This window comes from Myzus persicae, unplaced genomic scaffold, assembly GCF_001856785.1.
Source record: "Myzus persicae strain clone G006 unplaced genomic scaffold, MPER_G0061.0, whole genome shotgun sequence".
In the NCBI taxonomy this organism is placed as follows: domain Eukaryota; kingdom Metazoa; phylum Arthropoda; class Insecta; order Hemiptera; family Aphididae; genus Myzus; species Myzus persicae.
In genome coordinates this window covers 132,628-153,762 of record NW_019101449.1, presented here as the reverse complement: position 1 = coordinate 153,762, position 21,135 = coordinate 132,628, and the positions used below count along the sequence as shown (strand labels likewise).

Sequence of the window (21,135 nt, the reverse complement as noted above, 5' to 3'; positions counted from 1 at the left end):
GGGGGAGGCACGGAAGGGAAACGTCTTAGATTCCGTATTTTGTTATGTTTCCGTCCGCTGCGAATTTCGTAACTGGGCAATACTAATAATACTGTTTTCATTTCATAAAAAATATTGTTTAACTGTAGTGTAATTCTAGTATACATCATAGAGAATATTCTATAGCTGATCTGCTAATGTAACATGTGTGCTTATCCAAATACTTTGTTTTATAACATAATATATAATTGAATATTATTTTGTGCATTTACTTTATTATAATATTATACCACAATTCTTTATTTATCATGAGTTAAGAAACGATTGGTTTTATTTAGGTTTTAAAATATTTGATAGTAATGTTATTTTAAACATACTAAATTCAACATTAACTATTCGTTAGAACTAATTGTATACTCATAATATTATGGCACGTAGGTATAAAGAATATAATTTATTATGCATACGCTAACTTCTTTTGAGTAATACCATAATTGTGTAAAGTATAATACGCAGTTTATACAAACATACTTTTATAGTCGTGTATTAATATTTTGTAGCTTAATGTCTACATTTTTTATATTATGGGTATGTTAAATCTAATGTTTAGTAATATTTAACTTTGCAGAAGCAAAAGGTACTACATAATAATAACAAATATTTAGAACCAAACATGTAAAAGAACACATACCTATGTTAAATACTTTGTTTCCATTTCTTTCGTTAGTTTAATATTCAAATTACAATTTAATGTTAACTTATCTTAGAATTAGATATTCAAATGTTATACTGCAATGTCTTGTATACCTACAATACGCATTATAATATATAGGCTTAAAGCTAAGCGTTTATAACGTTTCTGTTTTCTAAAATAGTGTTTTAAAATAAATTATAAAATGTATCTAACCTATTGAAATGAATATCATTAAATGCCATTTCAATAAGGCATTTAAAAAGTTAAATAATATTATATTTAGTTTGATTTTTGATTTAAAAATATTACGAGTTTATAATATTACTTCGTAATTATTGTTTTATGCATCTACTTTTTAAAGATAACAATACACAATAGATAGTTTGGAATTTAAAAATTAAACAAACAAAACCTGCACGCTAGAATCTATAATATGACTACCAGCTGCAAGAGTATAGTATAATAGTATTTAGTAGTTGGTATTATATAAAACAGAATAACAGATAAAAAAAATCATGTATTTTTTCTATTAATTATAGGATAATAACTATATAGGTACCTACCTACATTATCATATCAATAGGCATAATAAATAAGTCGTATGCATATTCACAATTTTGACAAACACATAAGTGCATAACACGAATTACTCATTGAATACTAAATAAACAAATATTTTCCCGACCAACATACAGAGTGATCCGCCAAGCATACTCACACACATTTTTTCCTTTAATAATGAATTTATAATTTAATCAAATTTTGATTTTTGGAACTCTTAAATAATTTACTCAAAGACCATATTTTCAAACTATTGAATTTTTTCGTACTACTTAAGGAGTGCCTGTAGTGATACAAACTTTTGTTTTTCAAATGAGCCCAGCCTTTTTACTGTAATTTAATTAGTGGATAATTTCTTTGAACTTTTTGATGTGCCTAATTCAAAATTCGAATGAGTAGTTTCATAGTTATTAAAATATTTGTACCAAGGATAGTACCTAGTCCATAAAAATGGTTTTACTAAAATATAAAATAGGCGTAAAATTGGATTTAGTATTTACCTATAATACTTGGAAAATTTTTACAAATTATTTATATTAATGAGTAATGAATAAAGTTTTCAAAACACCATAGCCTTCATATCTTATAAGCCCATTACCATGGATATTTCATCCTCAGAACAGTTAGAACATAAAGTTAAATTTCTCAAACAACAAGTGCGAATTTTAATTTTGAAACGTCAACATTTTCAGAAAAATGATCTATTGTATATGATTCACAGTAGTCAAAAGTGATCATATTTGAAAAGGGGAAGTTCGTATCTCCACAGCACACACCTTAAGTAGTATAAGACAATCTCAACATTTTTTTTAAATGGTCTTACAGTATATAAATATCAGATTTTGAATAACTCCATTATCGAAAAAAAGGGGATGAGCATGCTTGGTGAATATTTCTGTATACCTATATATATTATGTCGTTATATTGAGTCTTACCTATATAATAATTTACTATTTCCAGAATATAATTGTGTTTGATAGTTTTGGACACCATGATGCCATTTAATGAATGATGTATGTAGAATAAATTATTTGATTGCACGAAACTGTTTTATTAATTTTTTTTTCAATTTCCTTAACTGTATAGTATTCAAGATTCGTAGATAGGTTTGGATCAGATGCGTCAAACAATATATTGTTCAATATTCTAGAGGGTTAAATTTTTTTAATTCAATTTTGGACTCTTGTTTTTATAACAAATTTCTAGTTTATTTGTTTTATTATTGTAATTTTTAGTCGAAGTAATACTTAAAATGATTCGAGAAGCTAAACTTTAATTCGATTATTTTTTTTCTATGTCATAAGTTTTAGTGGGCATCTATACGGAGAACTTTTACTCACCAAATACATATATGAAATTAAAGGTATTTACCTATTTTCGACAAAATCAAAATGTTGGAAAATATTTATAGCTGCTAACAATACATTTTCATTGTAAAAAATTATCACTTTCATTTGCGATTTTACAAAAAAAAAATAGTACCTATACGGCTTATACAACCAACAAAAATAAATATTTTTAGGAAAATTGTTTAGGTATGGCAGATGCTACGAAACTGTAAAATTGTTATTTATTTTATAAGAGTTAAAACCATTTGCAATTATGTAAATGGAAATTCAATATTGTCATTATGTCTACATTTTAATTTGTGAATAATAATAACATGAACTTTCAAAAGTCATCATTATATTTTTATTCGTTACTTTCTTGTTGCATGAGAAGAGAGTTTAGGTCGCCGCCCAGTAGCGTTCGCTCGGTGGCCGTATAATAAATCTTTATAAATTATAAATTGATAAACCACATACCGGTATAGTATACTATTATACTAATCATCAATGATGATTAAAAATTATTCATAAACATTATTAAAATAAAAAAACAAAAGTCTTAAATTTATTGTACTTTTAGCTTTTACCTATTTATAATATCACCTAGTTGGCATGGACTTATATCTAGGTTCATAAAAAAAGAAAATCTGTAAAAATATTTTTTCTATTGATGTAAAATATTGATGATATTTTAAAAGAGAACTGAAACAATCAGTCATATTAATTGATTTATTTCACAGAATAAATTTATTTAGATTGCAGTTACTAATAATTATTATATATTAAGGTACCATAAATCATAATACAATAATCTTCTAGTGTTTTTAAGAAAACATGATTGGTTGTAATATTTTTTAATCGTTTCTCGTTAGGAAAATATCCTCTATTCGCACTAATACGGGATTAAAATATTTTTAATTTTTATAAATTACTATTTGAGTCGTTTAATTAATTAATTTAACAGGAATAATCGTCAATTATTTTATATCATCAAGTACCTACATATTATACTCTTATACAATACGATTTCTTTATACAGAAATTTCTATTTATAGTCGAAATTCAATAAGCTTGATTAAGGTTTGTTTATAAGAATATTATTTCAGGAGGGGTGGGCGAACAAAGTTTTTAAGTTCGCAATCGATTCAGGATATTCTATAAATTTGTAGGTACTTATTACTATATATACATCATAATATTAAACTAAGATTTTCTTAATATGCATTCATAAAGTATAAAATAAATGATTTATAATATTGATATTTAATATAGGCATTGGTTTTTATGGTTTTAGGTATTGTATTAATTAATTAAATAAAGTATACAAAATAAACATATTATGGTAGCATGGTTATATTATATAGATATAAATATGGACAGCGCGTATACAAGACACAAGAATTACCTAATTTATACCATAGGTAGTTTTAATAAGTTGTATGTTTTTACAAAGTGTATGTATTTTAATAATAATGAACATCCTCATTATAACCACAGTTTTATTTTTATAATAATTTTTCAAAACTTGTATTTACTATTTGTACGTGCCTTAAATATAGTATACATTTTCCTAAATTGAAAACAAAATTAATCTCTTTTAAATTCTTATGATATTTATCATGCCACAAGTATATCATTATATTATTTGAATAGAAAAAATAATTTAACCAGCTATATATTATGCAGCCAACTCATAACGTATGGTATTGTCAATACTATCATTGAGTATACATTGTAAAATAATTGTACAAATACATACTTACATATTAAGTATCATATAAAATATTTTACTATCTATAATAAGTATAATAACAAAATATTTAAAAAAAACCAAAGTACTTAAATGAATAAAAATATTGAAAAAATAACTAACATGCAAAGTGTCTACAAAATTACGATATTTTGGATTATAAATGTTTACGCAATATTTTACAAATAGGTAGGTACCTATATCGTTTATGTGTTATGGTAATAAAATAAAGTTTATACAATAAAATTGTATTTGCAAGCAATTAAAAGATTTAATATACGTTTGCGTTTTAATTAGGCACTGCAGCATATTATATGGATACAAGCTTCACGCAGAACAGGCACGTCATATATTATATTCTATTAAATAATTAATTAGGTATTTATGAGTTTATGTTTAATGATACTGCAGTTGCAGTAACGTACATGCAAAAAATACATATTGTACGGTACGAGATGATTGCAGTAGTTGCCAATAGGCGATATAGGTATTATAGTCGAAAATAATACATATTATGGGCAAAGTTCTACAAAGCTGAAAGAGATAATGTTTGCTACTTTGCTATTAAAAGGTAAACATAATTAAAAAAAAAAAATTTTATTTCCCCTAAAATAATTCAACTAAATGCAAAGGGATTATAATGATTAACAATATATCGATGGATAAACCTATACAGTATTACATTAGATGATGGAGATTCGGAGAAACTGTATTAAACCCCTCAGTTACACAACAGTACGACACTACCGGAAACGATGCGTCACAAGACAATCGCACGTTTATGAGAACATGTATAATCGTATACTACAATAAAATCAAACATCTAAAAACCACTTACCTCGGCTAGACTTGGATCGGTGTTGCGTGTGTGGGTGTGTAGCTGTAATCGCTTACAGACGAAAACGAGTGTCGTTATTTTGGAAAACCGAAACCGCTTTGCTCGTAGTTTCGGTAGCGTTATCACAATGCTAACAGACATCCGACCGGTAGACGCGAAGACGTACTACGCGTCCCAACGAACAACATTGATAATACGATTATTATTATTATTAATGCACTTGAGTTCAGAGGTTTTTGAGATTGAAAATTCGGTAACTCGATTGTAAGTAATATCCGACGTCCCGTATATATTATAACTGTCGTTATTATCTGCTTAATCCAGCAAAAATATCGTACAGTTATTGTACGAAAAAACGAAATTCATAAAACGGTGAGCGTGGGAAAAAAACACAAAAAACCACTACCACTGCGAATTATACTATTCCCGTGAAAAATATAATCTCGCACGTTTGCGAGACCGACATCGGTCTGACCGTCACTGAAATATAAACCTAACACCGGTGAGTTTGACGCCGGACTACCAACGTGGTCGTGACTCGCGGTATACTCGCGGCGCAGACGCCCCGCTGCCGCCTGCCACCGCTGACGGAAATGCCGCGGTTGACGACGGCGCGATAACGCGGTAATGGTTTATTTAATATTATGTAGGTACGGTGTAATAGTAGATCGCGGCGTCAATATTCGTCACAATAACAATATATAATTATAATCGTAATAATTGTTATAAGATCTGTTGACGACGCCGTTATTATCACCATCGTTATTTCGTGTTGCGTATAATTTACTCATAATATTATGTTGGGTATCCTGCTACCGTTTTTCGAGACGACCGCGGTAGCGGTATAGAAGGTATATTGTTATTTGTTGTGCACTTATTTTTTGTAAGGGTATTATAATTAACGTATTTCTACATACACCTACAGTACGCAGGTTCGACAACTGAGTGATCATCTGAGTGAGTGTATGACGACGATTGTGATTATGATTTATGACAGTGACAGGCGTGTTCCTCTGCTGCCTTTGACTAGATTTGAATTTTATGGAATGCCCATTGCTGTGAGGGACGAATCATTAGAAACTGCAAATTTCTTGTTTGTCGTTGATGTATAGCCATAATAGGAATACCCGCGACATCATAAATGCTTCAATATCGTGTATGGTATACATAATAATATTATTGTGTGCTTATTATAGTCTATATAGATCTAACAGATAATTTAAATCTATTATTATCTTTATAGGTTTTGACTTTTTGTGGCTTTGCGTACATCCGCTGCTGCTTTTAACCTCTATTTTCAAACAGACGAGTTCAAGTGTATTTAACGCCTATACCTATTATGGGATCCCCACTTCAACTAAAATCGTTAAATAGATTTTGGTAACCACTCACTTTCTTTCAGCCTAAAGATAATTAATATTATAATATTGAATAATTGTTTGTTTACTCTGACAGTTCTTGGTAGATTTTATTCGTAATGCTATTTAGTGAATATACACATTTATTATTATCACGTTATTACACAGTTTAAATGGCAATTTATATATTTAAACTTGTAGAATGTGTAATGTAAGGTTCAGGATTTTTCCTATTTTGGACAAAAAACAGGCTCGTTTGTGCAATGGAAACATTCAGTTTAGGTATATAATACGCAATAGTTATATTGTAAATCTATAGGCTATACCCTATACCCTATAGGTATTTATATATCATATATATTATACTGAGGTAGGTATATATAATTTGCACTAATACTTCGGTAATATACATATTGTACACATTATTATTAAATCATTATCAATTAGGTATTGTGCCAGCGGCCCGGTGTGTATTATAGCATTGTATACAGGCATAAGTGATTAACATTCGTTGTTTTTATAGTTTATGACTGGATATCTGATATCTTATAACTTCGTATATTTTTTCTAAACAGCTAATGTTGAATAGACATAATATAAGTATTTGTAGAAAACGTTGTTTTATTTTTATACATTGTCACGTTTTATCCGATTCTGGAGCTAAATGAATACTTTTTTCTACGAAACGTATGAACGGTTATTTTTTTAAGGTCGTTCACAATCAAACAATTTTCAACATTTGTATTAATTTTTAAATACTACTAATTTAATATTAATATTAAAGTGTACGAGATTAAGACGATAACCAAGCCACCAAATATATATATTTTATAAACTATTATAATATTACGTAATATTATGTGTATACTATATACGTACTATACTATTATATGTTATATAATATAATATATACTTTACCCATCCCCTGCCAATAAACTTAATAACAACTGTTTAAACTTTAAACTATTGGTTGAAATAAATTTATATTTCAATTTAAATAATTCACATCAGTTATATTTCCATAAATTGGCAATTTCAGATTCGTAAGAAAATCGAAAGCAATAATGTTCATATTTCTATTTTCGGTTTAGGTAAACAAACAATATTTAACACTGATAAATGTTACACTTTAATGATTGTATAGAGTAATAAGCCGTAGATGTAGAAGAAAGTAGTACCTTTTGATTAAAATTGTTGCTAACTTTATTCATCCGAAGCTAAGTGTAACGTAATTCCCATTTATGTTTTTTATCCCCCTTTGTTCTACATATATCTGTATAAAGTATAGACTTCACTTTATACATTCTTATTAAAGTAATAAAAAATAAGTAGGTTGTATAATTTGTAAATTTTAAAGTAAATTAATATATACTTAAATTCACTCATATCAGTTTTAACTGTTTTAAGTCTTAATAATTAGTAAAAGTTTAAATAAAAATAATAATAAATAAATCAGTTCAATAGTTATATAATAACGAGTAAGATTGTAGTAATGTATATTATTTAACCCATAAAAAAGTCTATACATATATTATTTTATATTATTGCAACTTGAAGAAAATAAAATAAATGTCATTTTGTCCTTGCTCATCATGATAACCGACCTCGCAGCTCGATCTTATACTTTTAAATTGACTTATATTAGTGAATAATATTGTCAGCACTCGATGTAAAACCTTGCCTACTTTGTCCACGAACTTGATTAGTTTTTTATTGTTACATTAGTAAAAATAATAATTATTATAAAACCATTAATATTATGATATAATTAAAATTATGCAAATCCATAACAAGTATACCCACATATATATTTATGATAAGTTTATTAATTCAAATGTATCTTAAACATTTATAAATTTGATACGATAATTGGTAGGTAGATTTTGAATAATAGTGAGATTACCGTTGCAAAAGTTTTAAAAATATTTAATTAGAATAGGTAAGTACCACTTTAAGTACATACAGATAATTGTTTTTGTTGAATTTTATTTATATTATTGCCAATCTAAGTATATACATTTATATATTTTAATACTTATGATGTCGATATGATAAAATATGTAACTTATACATTTCTCTCAAGACCAAGGACAAGAAAAATAAATATTTTAATATTCACGAGAAGTGAATTCTGAGACTGATTATGCTTAATATTTATTAGTTTCAACAGAATAGTATATTTCATTTATTACTGACGTGTTTTTGACATGTTATTTTGGGATACAGAACATCACTAACATATTAAATACGTACATATTATCTGATCGTAAATGAAACGAATATAGCTATAAGCTATACGATATTCAGCATCATTAAAATATACTAATCTATGGCTTTTCTTATAGTTATACAGATTGTATAACTTTAGCTTTAATTTTTAAATATTTAGGAGTTATTTTGCAAATTCAACTGTTAGAATCAATTAGGTTTGTGAATTAATTCCATAACTATTAAGAAAACACCAATGATGAATATTGCAAATACTTTTGCCTTAATGTATGTAAAATAGAGTAACGTGATCCCTAATTATTTAGTGTTTCAAATATTGATACGCTCTATTACCATTTAAAAAGATAAATATTTTTAATACAAGGTTAATATCATGGTCATATTTTAAATCTCATTTTTCTAAAAATGTTGAATAAAATATTAATTATAAAGCAAAGAAATCATAATATTAAATGTTGTAAAAATGTTTAAAATGATGTTGATAAATAAAACTACAAATTTGTATTTTTCAATAATTTATTCAAATGCAATCATTTTTGGTAAGTTATAAACAATTATTTTAGTTGTATAAGAATAAAAATGCAATAGCATTTACAGAAAAAGTTTTACCATGGTTAGATTTTGTACTTTTTAGCTATGAATATTTAATTAAGCTAGATGATATCTGATAAACATTTTATGAATCTGCCCCAATATGCCACGTAAAATCTAGTACAATAATATTACATACCTTAATAGTTAATACTATAATATTATTGTAACAATAAATACTATTTATACGATGAAAGTAAAATATGATTTTATATTTATACCGTGGTATAGTAGTTTGAATCATGGAAAAAAATAGGGAAAAAAGACAACCGTTCGTACAATAGAATTTATGTGTACATCGACAATCGTCATTGAGTAGGCAACCTGTAATGGGTGTGTTAAATTTGAATTCAATGATAAATAATTATACACGAAGAAAAAATATTTCGAGCAAAAACAGTTCAATTTTTTCTACGATAAACCTCAATCAAAGTTGATGATAAAAGCATTTAGTCTACAAAAAAAGTGTCTTCAGACACAAAAAGTAAATAAATAAAAACACACTCATCATTATAACATCAACACTTTCATCACTACTCTCAGATTCTAAAATTAACTAAAATTGACTACAGTCAACACCTTATTGTATTAAATATTTAAATTTGTATTGTATTGATTTTTATTATTACATTATTCCAGTAAGATGATACTCCCGGTAATGTTTTAATGTTATTTTTCAACACAGTAATGTACCAATATTGCCTACCTGTTACGCCGTTTAAAAGAAAATTTGGTCGTAATCAACTGTGGTATTCATTCAATCGTACCAACACAGAAAAGTGCAGGTTTATTAGAATTATAAGTATAAAATCAATACAATTCTATTAAATATAATAATTAATGATTGTGGTTCAATAATAGTTTTACAGTAACAATTTCCCAAAAACATAAATTTCATCAATATTAAGCATTTAATAAATTATTTATTATTAATGATTTTAATACAATGAGATCTTTTATGGTATAATGTAATAATTTACATGGTAGAATTAGTTAATAGTTAATAATAACAATCATAAAATATAATATTCTTGTCAAAAACTGTAGTTGTAATACTTTTATTTGTAAAATAAAATGAAACAAAATAACAATCAATACAACAATACAATAGCATTTTGCTGCCTAAAGCATTTATGAAGCACCTGTTTAAGATTTAGTTACTCATGTACACACGTATTACACGTCGATTTTCAAACAAATGTATCCCTCGACTGTTATTATATCTTATATTTAATAACACAGGACAAGTGTTCATTATTTGTTAATGGTTTTGAACAAAATATAAGTACAATATAATTTAACAATTGGTGCATAGAGGGAACAATACAACTACGCTTTGCATTATGGCATTATGGATCCATTATGAATTTTGAAGTCTGAATAGAAAAAAGTATAAAAATTCCTGAAAATTAAAATTTTTACATTAGCATAGATTTTTAAAATGTCCCAAAATGTATTTCCACACACCTTCCCCACAAAAAAAATTGTGAAAAGAAGGAATTTATTAGGTAGCAGTTACTATAGTCTATATTGAGAATTATATTAATATTTGTATAGGTATATTCAAATTATCAGGATAAGAATTGGACATAATTTCATTACAAATTCTTATTTTTTTCTTATTAGCAAAGAAATTAACTAATATATTTTCGCAATACTTGTCAAGCTTGCATCACAAGTAAACATATCTTTAAGGAATACCCAAGATACGAATCAGAAAGCATAACTGTTAATCTCAGTCCCATAATATTACAACAATCATTACCTTTATTTTTAACTGACAACTGTAATTTACTTAACAAACATTACTAATGTCGAATATTAGCAAATCAAAGATTGTAAATATTCCCTGTCATCATATAAATAATGTTTTATACACATCCGATTCGAGTCTAATCCAAGCCTTCCGCGGAGCTCTCCAAAATCAAAAAAAAAAAATATTATTAGTGACTTATTTTGTTTTCAAGATCGGTGATTAAATACGGAACGGTGTCGAATCAGACAAGTGGGAATAGACCTCCACAAATGAGTACTTAAATTGAATATCCTAATTGTGTTTGTTTGACTTCTATTACCTATAACAAAATCATAAATTTGTATTACTATCTATATCCACACTTTTGATAAATGTCTATATTTAATTACAATATGACACTGGCAAATCAATTTCGATAAGAAATCGATAGTTGCAATTTGAATAATAATTGATGATGTTAATGATGGAGGAGGAAGGGCTTGAGGGTATCCCGCAAAGGTTTTTAATATCTGTCTTAGCTCCTCTGGCCATTACCATTATAAAGTGCCTAATCCAAATCACGCCGTTTCAGTTTCGATGAATATACCTAATAATATATTATTTTAAGCTAATTATTGTGATTCACGAATATTTGAGCAGTCATTACATTAGTTGTAATTTCAATTAATTTAATAATTTAATAACTTAATAATTTCTGTTTACAATTCTTTTAAAATATTCAAGAGCAAACGCCTAATTTATTTGTACTATTTTAGGGTAAATTATTTAGTTTATAAAATGTTGTAATAGTTGTCTGGTTGGAATTAATAATAGAGAGCGAAACGAACTGCTCTTGTACGTATAGAAGTAATGAGCATTAGCTCAGCCCCCTTCCTCTCCCAGTAATTTCACTAAATTTCAGGTTATGCAACTTTACGATGTGTTACTGCTTGAAAATAGGGGAAAACTTTTAAACAAAAAACATACTCGTATATGTCACAAAGTCCTATGAATTTACCTGGAATGTAAAAAGTTGGAAAAATCTGGAACAGAGAATTTATGAGAATGAAGTCCTCGGAAAATACTCAGAACGGGCCAGGACAGGACATATTATGTGAAAATATCTTTTATTTAGGTATTTAATCTACTAAATTAAACGTCACATATTTGTATTTTATAATATTATTCTAAATTAATAACAGATAATGAACATAATATATGTTATTAGATTCTAACATTGTAACGGTTAAATTACATTTTAATATAATGTTTTATCCTTTTAATAATCATTTACAATAAATATCAGTACTAAACTCCCTTAAGATATAGTTATGTTTATTTTTAGTTTTTGCATTTTGCATTTTGTGCCAAAATAACACGTGACCGTGTCCCAATAAATCGGAATGTATTGTATTCAACAGCATATATTATATTGTCTGATGATATTTCAAACAGACTAAAATCTATTTATTGTTATGTGTTGCGAGTAGTGCGTACAATGTATATACGACATACGTGTATATTATAAAATGTTAAAATGTCATCAAAATATGAAATCAAAAAAAAAATTCATTTTTTTAGTTTCAGCTATGATAAAAATTCGGTTGGACTAAAAAAAAAAATACGATTCACTGTTCGTATGGACCATTTTGATTTTTTTAACGACCTTGGTAACAACATGTCCAAGCATAAAACAAGAATTTAATAATATTATTACATATATTATGTCATACATAAAAACAACACTACGGTCTTGTTGACCGAGCATGCATACCAAATACATACAATATATTATATTATATTATATTATCATTTTAACGTTATCCACTATGTTAGAGAAGGTGATGCTGGCGAAAGGTACACGTAATTTGTTTAGCGGAGGGGAGGAGGAGAAGTGCAATATAATACATAAGTAGAGGTGCAATAGCAGTTTGATATGCAGAATAAAGCAATGGCGCTAGTAGTAGTAGTGGTATATATTGTTGCAAAAGACTTAGAGAGAAAATAATCGGACTCGCTGTGGCGCGCTCGCAGTCAAAGCGATCAACAACGGCACTGCCAACGATCAATAACTCGACGACTGTGGATCTCGACGGTTTGGCTCATAATTGTTTGGGTTTTTTGTGCATTTACACTACAAGATGAACGCCACGAATATGGTATTCGCGGTGATCATCGTGACTTTGTCGCTGACCGGGTCAGGCCATGGTATGGCATACACTGTGTTCCAGGCGGTGGTCGAGTACTACCGGATGCTGGGACCGGTACCAAAGGATGCCGTGCCGGACGCGGGTTACGTGAGGCGGCAGTATGACTTCGTGGTGGTGGGCGCCGGTTCCGGTGGCTCGGTTGTGGCCAACCGGCTGACTGAAGTGGCTGGCTGGACAGTGCTGCTGATCGAGGCCGGTGGCGAAGAAAACGCCATGACAGACGTGCCATTGCTGGTCAGCTACCTGATTGGCACCGGATTTGACTGGGGATACCGAACCGAACAGCAGGAGGGTATATGCGGGGCGATGACCGACCGGAGATGCATGTGGCCTAGGGGAAAAGTGATGGGTGGTACTAGCGTTATCAACTACATGGTGTACACGCGTGGCGTGCCGGACGACTACGACAACTGGGCCAGGTTGGGAAACGACGGATGGAGTTACGCGGATGTGCTTCCGTACTTCAAGAAATCTGAGAACGTAAGGCAAAGCCCTCTAACGGAGTCACCTTACCATGCTCGTGGCGGGTATCTCAAGGTGGAGGAGCCTACGTGGAAGACCAAACTAGGTCCAGTGTTCCTGCGTGCCGGCCGCGAGTTGGGCTACGAAGTGCCCGCTGACCACAATGGGCCACGGCCGTTAGGCTTCTCGTACGTGCTGGCCACGACGGACCACGGGACCCGGTGCAGCGCGTCCAAAGCGTTCCTACGGCCAGTCCGGAACAGGCCAAACTTGACAGTCACCAAAAATTCGCTGGTTACCAAGGTACTCTTGGACCCACACACCAAACGTGCCACCGGCGTCAAGTTCGTAAAAAACGGACAAACTATGGTGGTGCACGCCCGCAAGGAGGTAATACTGAGTGCCGGTGCACTCAACACACCGCAAATACTGATGTTGTCGGGTATTGGGCCGGCCGATCATCTAGCCGAGGTCGGCGTGCCCGTCGTCAAGGACCTTAAGGTGGGCTACAACCTGCAGGATCACGTGTCTATGGCCGGGTTGGTGTTCCTGGTCAACCAGTCGGTGACCATTATCGAGAGCCGGTACCGAAATCCCAAGTACCTAGTCCAGTATGCAGTCAGCGGTCAGGGTCCGTTTACCATACCGGGGGGCGCAGAGGCGCTGGCGTTCACGGCCACGCGGTACGCAACCAATGGGTCCGTGGCTCCCGACATGGAACTGGTGTTCGGTCCAGGAGCCTTGACTGGTGACACGGGTGGGTCATTACGCCGGTTGCTCGGCATGAACGACACTTTCTACGATCAGGTATACGGCAAATTCCGAGAACATGACGCTTGGGGTTTGGTGCCGATCCTGCTCCGGCCCCTGAGTCGCGGACGAGTCAAGCTGAGGTCCTCCAATCCTTTCCACGCACCCCTGTTCTACGCTGGCTACCTGACGGACAAGCGGGACAGAGAAACTCTTATCGAAGGCATAAAACAGGTAATTATTGTTATTACCACCTATTATTATTGTGGTGAGTAAATTTATTATGACCATTATAATAAATTAATTGAAACAAAATTAATAACGGAAGAGAATAATAATAATAATACATGTACCTAAGTAGATGCATAATACAACGAAAATCCGACAAAACTACATTGCGATAGTTCGTACCCAATGATTTGACCAAGTTGTGAACAACTTTTTGGAAATGTTAACACCTTTATGTTATAGGCTTTTTAAATTAGTAAATGGTTGGCGATAAGATGGCGATAAATATGTTTCTTTTAACTATACTGTCTATAATATCTACTTTTCTAAACGTAAATATTATTAAATATCATCTGATTCAAATCATTATGTTTATAAATGGTTTACTTCGGATGTACCAGTGAAAGGAAAGTATGCATCTTGTTGTGCATGTGACTGCCAACGGGTAGCTATTTGTTTATTTGTCAATGGTCATAGTTTATTACGAATGTAAATAAATTGATATTATTATTTGCATATCAGAAAAATTTATTTGTATCATAATATTATGTGTGCTTTAATCAAACCAGCTAACCTAAGGCGAAAAACAAGTTTATAGTCTTTAGAATCTCTGTCGTAACAAAAATGTATGTGAAACGTTCTAATTGAGTATCAAAAAATGATTATCTTGTACTCGTATATCTTAAATGCTGAATATTATAGTAAAATAAATTTTTTATGCTTTAGTTTTTGGTCGTATATACCACCAAATATAAATATTTATATTGTATATTTGTATAATAATACTGGCGGGGAGTCGTTCTATCAAACAATTTGAGTTGCATATAATACTCGCTATTCGAGTATAGGTCTATTGAATACTTTGTATAAAATAATTTCGACAATCAAGGTCCATAATACGCTCTTAAATTAAATATAATATAGTATGTTTAGGTAATATTTGAAGATTTCGACACTTGTTTTATCACCAATAAGTATTAAATATGTAAAATGTCTACTTATGTCACTAAACATGTAATAAGACAGCGATTCTGATTTTTGATACCAATATATAATTATACTCTGTACGATAAAGTTTTTTTTCACTTCCAAGAGCATAATTTTAATTTTAATTTTTTATTTTCATAATTTTTTATGAACAAATAATATATTTACCAGAAAATGTAATTTTCCAAGCTTGGATTGTCAGGTCTAGACAGTCGCGTTGTTTGGTAGGCTATTGGACGTCTAAATTAGCTTGTGTTCGATAACGAGTAACTACATAATATAATTTCATGCTTTATTTTTCGTTTGGCCAAACATTTTTTTTCGGAATTCGCGACATCAAATGCAGGAACGAAGCGAGTGCACTGACATCGGTTTGCGAAAGTACCACGTAAGTACTATATGTGGATATGATGTACATGATAAGACATTTTTTATTCACCTCACTGCATGGAGTCGCGTCTGTGGCGTAGTATTATTGTAGTGTTATGCATTTGCGGCCGTTTTCTCTATTTTAAAAACATGCGTACCCATACTTCAAGTCATCCGCCCGACAATCGCAATCGAGCAAGCCACCAGTGCACTGCAATAACAACAACAAAAACAGCAGCAACAATAACTCGTTCTCCGCGGGTAATAAATAATAATAATAATATAATGTTTACACCGCGTGGCCGTTACGAAACGTCTTCCCGTCGCGGTAACCAGTTATTATGTATTACCAAAATTATTATTATTAACCGGGCCGTCGACGATCTGCCGCAGTGTTATTATTATATTTAATTTGTTTGAGATTTGGTATCACTAATCGAGACAGGATAACGCAAATAATACACGATATACCGCGATATTATTTATTTATTATCCAGTCCTTTACACTGGTACGCGGCGCTTCTGGTCGGACCTTGACGCGCCCACAGCCGACTTGGAGAACTCTCGCGAAACCCACGCGACCCAATGGCCTTGTACCAGTTTTGCTCATCTGGTCAACGAGAAGATCGTCGTAGAAATAAGTAGCTGCCGCAGAAACATTGATCGGCCGGGCACAGTGGTTTATGCCGTCCGCGTTTTTCTACTTTTCATTGTGAGACTTTTCTTAAATATTTCTTATAGTCTATGTTACATCTGTCACCCCCGGAAGGGTTTCACTCTGTTACATTCACCTAATTTTCCGAGATCAAATTTTTTTTGTTTTAAGATAATATAATATTATAGGTTTGATTGCGATCAAATTATATTCGTCCAAATAGTCAGAAGTCGTCTATACAAGCATAACGGTTAGGTACCTCTGTTTAAACACCGAGCTATATTTTAATAATTGACAACCTAACGTTGAACCCTATTGTTAATTTAATACGATTTTAGTTCAATAACATCGATGTATAATATTTTTGATACATCCCTAACCAATTTTAGAAAAGTTATCTATTTTAGGTTATGAAATTAAAAATATAGATGTAGCTAGGTTGCGTTTCGAAAATAAACAGTTGATAGACGGATTAATATAATACCAATCAAGCACAAAAATGAAAGATAAGGAAATATTAAACATTGGAATTACATGTAAGTAATAATAATACTTATATAAATTAATTCAAAATGAAAATGTTGAAAACAATTAATACTTTTTAAAATAGTTAAGATTCGTTCTGTTCAAATTATTATTCTGTGAATAAACACACGCATTGTACCATAAAATATATTTGATGACGTAACTAAAAATGTATAAAAGCTCATAGTTTCAAGACCAATAAAATCGATATGAACTTTAATCTAATCTAACCTTTACTACGTATTGTGGGATTCCCACGCAATGAAGAGTTGTGTACCCCACGGCAGGTATAGATTTAATTACTATTATTAGTAGGTATATCGATCGCCGAAACGTTTCGAAATTGTTTAATATTTTATACATATCAACAAGATGAGGTTGAAATACGATGTCTCAGGTGATATTGATGTGGATCTATCATAATCATAATATCATTGACGATCGATGAACGATGAACTAATATTATCAGTGTCAGTTTTAAACAAAAAATAACGTTAAACACGTTTTTATCGTTTTAATTGTACTACTAATAATTTAATTACTATTAAACACTATATTATTATGCGCATAATGAACATCCTGTGCATTTACAAATTACTTGTTCAAACAAAACTCTGCTAATTACAATCAAAACGCAATATTTTAGCTAGATATTCGTTTGTTCGGTAATCATTCGTTTACCTTTAATTCGTTGATTGTTATTATTCGATTCTAAAATTTACATTTCTATAAAATATTTTAGTAATATATTCTATTCGTTACATAATATTTTTTATATGTTTGAAAACATTAGCGATAACATCTGTAGCTTTTAAGACACTTTTATTTTGGTAATATTTATAATTCAAAATTAAAATGTATATATTTTTATTTATTTAATTATAAAAACATTTTTGTGGATTGCGATTTTAATCTTTTCGCATTGCATCGCTTTTACTTTATATCAGTGTAACACATTTATTATGGCGCGTGTCCAGTAATATTATACATAAGTACATCATAACCATAATTTACAGTTTCAGCCTATCGTAAAAAGTTAATGGGTACATATTTTAATACTAGTAATTTATTATAGAACTAGGAGGAAGTTACTTAGGTAGTTACATAAATACATAATGACATGTATTACAACGCTTGAACAACATTTGTACTTATAAAATAGCAAATAAGCGTTGTGTTAATACAATATAAAATAGACATCAACAAATTAAAAATATTGAACTATTTATAACATTTTAAATTAATAGCTATACATATTATTAGTTCTAATAGTACCAATGAATATTATTTATCATGTTTATTTGCTATTTATTTTTAAATTATGTTTCAGTACATTATATATTTATATTTGAGTGATACATTTTTTTATTTGATAGTTCAATGCAATAATACAATCATAGAAATATATAATTCAACCTTGTTCCATAAATATTATGTATTTGATGACGGACAAAATAAAGAAATACGCCAAGCTAACTTGCAAAATAAAAAACATTTAAAATTTATTTTTTTCTAAAGTGATAGCTATAACTTGACCTATATACTATTTTTGATTATATCAATTCACAAATAACTATTAAACGAGTTTAATTTATCCATATATTTTTTACAAAATGTGTATATATTTTTAAGTCATAAGTTAAATAGATACGTATAGTTATGTACTTCGTAGGCATAACAAAATTGTAAGTAAACATTATTTCAGTGGGTCTAGTTTGGATTAATAATAATCCAATAATGACTATAATGAGTATAGTTATTTAAAATTTAGGATGTTGGGCGTAGTAATAGCCATTGCCCAGTATAGGTAAACATGTGTAATAACTAATAAGTACTAATAACACCCCTAGGATCTATAGGTAGATACATAACATATTATTATGGTATGGTCACTCCATGATTGAAAATAAATAGGTTTATACTGTGAGAATGTATCACATCGGTGTAAGTTCCACATATATTTTTCTATTTTTAGACGTATATAATATTAAATATGCGTACTACCAAAAAAAAAAAATAGTTATGCATGTATTATCAATTGACACTTTTTAAGGTTAAAGTGTAGCACTGAATTAAATATAGTTTTTGTTTGGTTATACTTGGCCGTACCAAAAGTTCCACACAAGATTATTTAAATTAAGTGGTTTTAAATAATATCACGTACCTTTTTAGGTGTAAAAAGAATATACTAGATGTACAGATATAGGATTACAAAGCATTAACTTCAGCTGTAGAGTTTTCAACTTTATGAATAAAATACTTTATAATTATATACTTTATATTAAACTCCAACGGTGCTGAATTAAAAAAAAAAATCGATGTTGATTCAGTAACAAATATGTGTTCAAATATACAATTATATCGAGTTAATGAGTAAAAAAAAATTTTAAAGTCACTCATTTGAGTTTGTAAATCGGTCCAACTCTGCTTCAGTCTTAATTACTATTGTCACAATATTGTCATAGATGATATATACATGGGATGGACATCCCAATACCTAATTTTTACGTTTTACTGTTATCGAAGAATCTACTAGTTACGATAATGGTTATAATTATGCGGTTATTGTGAGTTCCTACGGTTTATGATACAGAAAAACATTTCATCAATCTGAATACATCAAAGTTCAAATTCACTACATTTCATTATTAATGTTTTTTTTATTGTCATTGTAATAATTAATAACCATAATAATATTAGCTATAAAGCAGTGTTTAAAAGTTATTATGTAGTAATATTATTTGTGGTAAAATACCACAGCCTCAGTTCCATGTAACTACTTTGCCACTTTGGGAACTAGTGACTAGTATACTCTTCGGTCACGCTTGAATACAATATAACATGTCCTTTTCATGTGTATAATAATTAATATCATCTATAATAATATTAATATTATCTATAATGATTGTTCAGCAGCCTCGACGAATACGCATTATTTGTTAAGATTATATACTAGGTATCTACTTGGTATCAAAAATGATTTAATCGAATCATTAACTCTTTTCACAGGCCATCGCAGTGAGTGAGACTCCGGCATTCCAAAAGTACGGATCCAGACTGTTGCCGATTCCATTCCCCGGCTGCGAACACGAGCAGTTTATGTCGGACGCATATTGGATGTGCGCCACCGGGCTGGTGTCCACCAACCTGCACCACCAGTCGGGCACCTGCAAAATGGGACCCGACACGGACCCGGACGCCGTTGTGGACACGAAGCTCAGAGTGCGAGGCGTCAAAGGCCTCCGGGTGGTTGACACTTCTATCATGCCCGTCATACCAGCTGGGCACACCAACGCGATGGCTTTCATGATCGGTGAGAAAGCGTCCGACATGATCAAGGAAAACTGGCTCAAATGACAATGGAAACATAATATATAATTCAATATTATGATAACGATATAACTGCAACACGTCTACATAGCACCTGCATCATATAATAATAATTTATGCAGTAGTCCGACCCGGAGTCGGAGTACCTATAAGCACATTATTATTGGATTGCGGTGACCCATCGTCATTACAGGTCGTCGAGAGCGAGAAATTTCATATTTTTAGACCTGCAGAGTTCGGTTTGTAAGCAACGAGGAAGCGATTTAAAATCATGACCGCGCTCGCAAACATCTTACATGGGAAACTTATGAAGTTAAATGGTGTATACAAAACAAAGATTCTAAGAATGATTGAAAAAACTATTGTTTTTACTTTCTAATCTAATATACCTAATTTCTCTATAATATATTATGATCTCACCCTATCAATATTTGTATTATTATTATTATTATTATTATTATTATTATTTTTATTATTATTGTGTCTCAATCAATATATGTATACTGTTTGAATTGCTTAAATTAACAATTCAATTAAAGAAACTCCGAATTTACA

At 30.4% G+C, this 21,135-nt stretch overlaps 2 protein-coding genes across 3 annotated transcripts in view; one reads left to right on the top strand and one right to left on the bottom strand.

The window, feature by feature from the left end:
* The window catches only part of LOC111029103, a 39,456-nt gene extending 33,718 nt beyond the window's left edge, over window positions 1–5,738 (bottom strand). The window contains exon 1 of one of the 2 annotated variants that reach the window (XM_022307963.1): window positions 5,152–5,738. The gene's annotated coding sequence lies outside the window, so the exon portion shown is untranslated. The remainder of the gene's footprint in view (window positions 1–5,151) is intronic. The other variant, XM_022307961.1, reaches the window with a different exon arrangement.
* Window positions 5,739–12,932: 7,194 nt separating this feature from the next.
* LOC111029112 (glucose dehydrogenase [FAD, quinone]-like) lies at window positions 12,933–20,855 on the top strand. Its single transcript, XM_022307986.1, has 2 exons — window positions 12,933–14,720; window positions 20,260–20,855. Exons 1-2 carry the CDS (start codon window positions 13,206–13,208, stop codon window positions 20,605–20,607), a joined length of 1,863 nt encoding a protein of 620 aa, XP_022163678.1. The 5' UTR covers window positions 12,933–13,205; the 3' UTR covers window positions 20,608–20,855.
* The last annotated feature ends 280 nt before the right edge of the window (window positions 20,856–21,135 follow it).

Bases quoted from the DNA above. Each gene is read 5' to 3' on its own strand.
- LOC111029112 (XM_022307986.1), top strand. From the start codon at position 13,206: ATGAACGCCACGAATATGGTATTCGCGGTGATCATCGTGACTTTGTCG. The intron at 14,721-20,259 runs GTAATTATTGTT...CTCTTTTCACAG, and splicing joins TTATCGAAGGCATAAAACAG to GCCATCGCAGTGAGTGAGAC.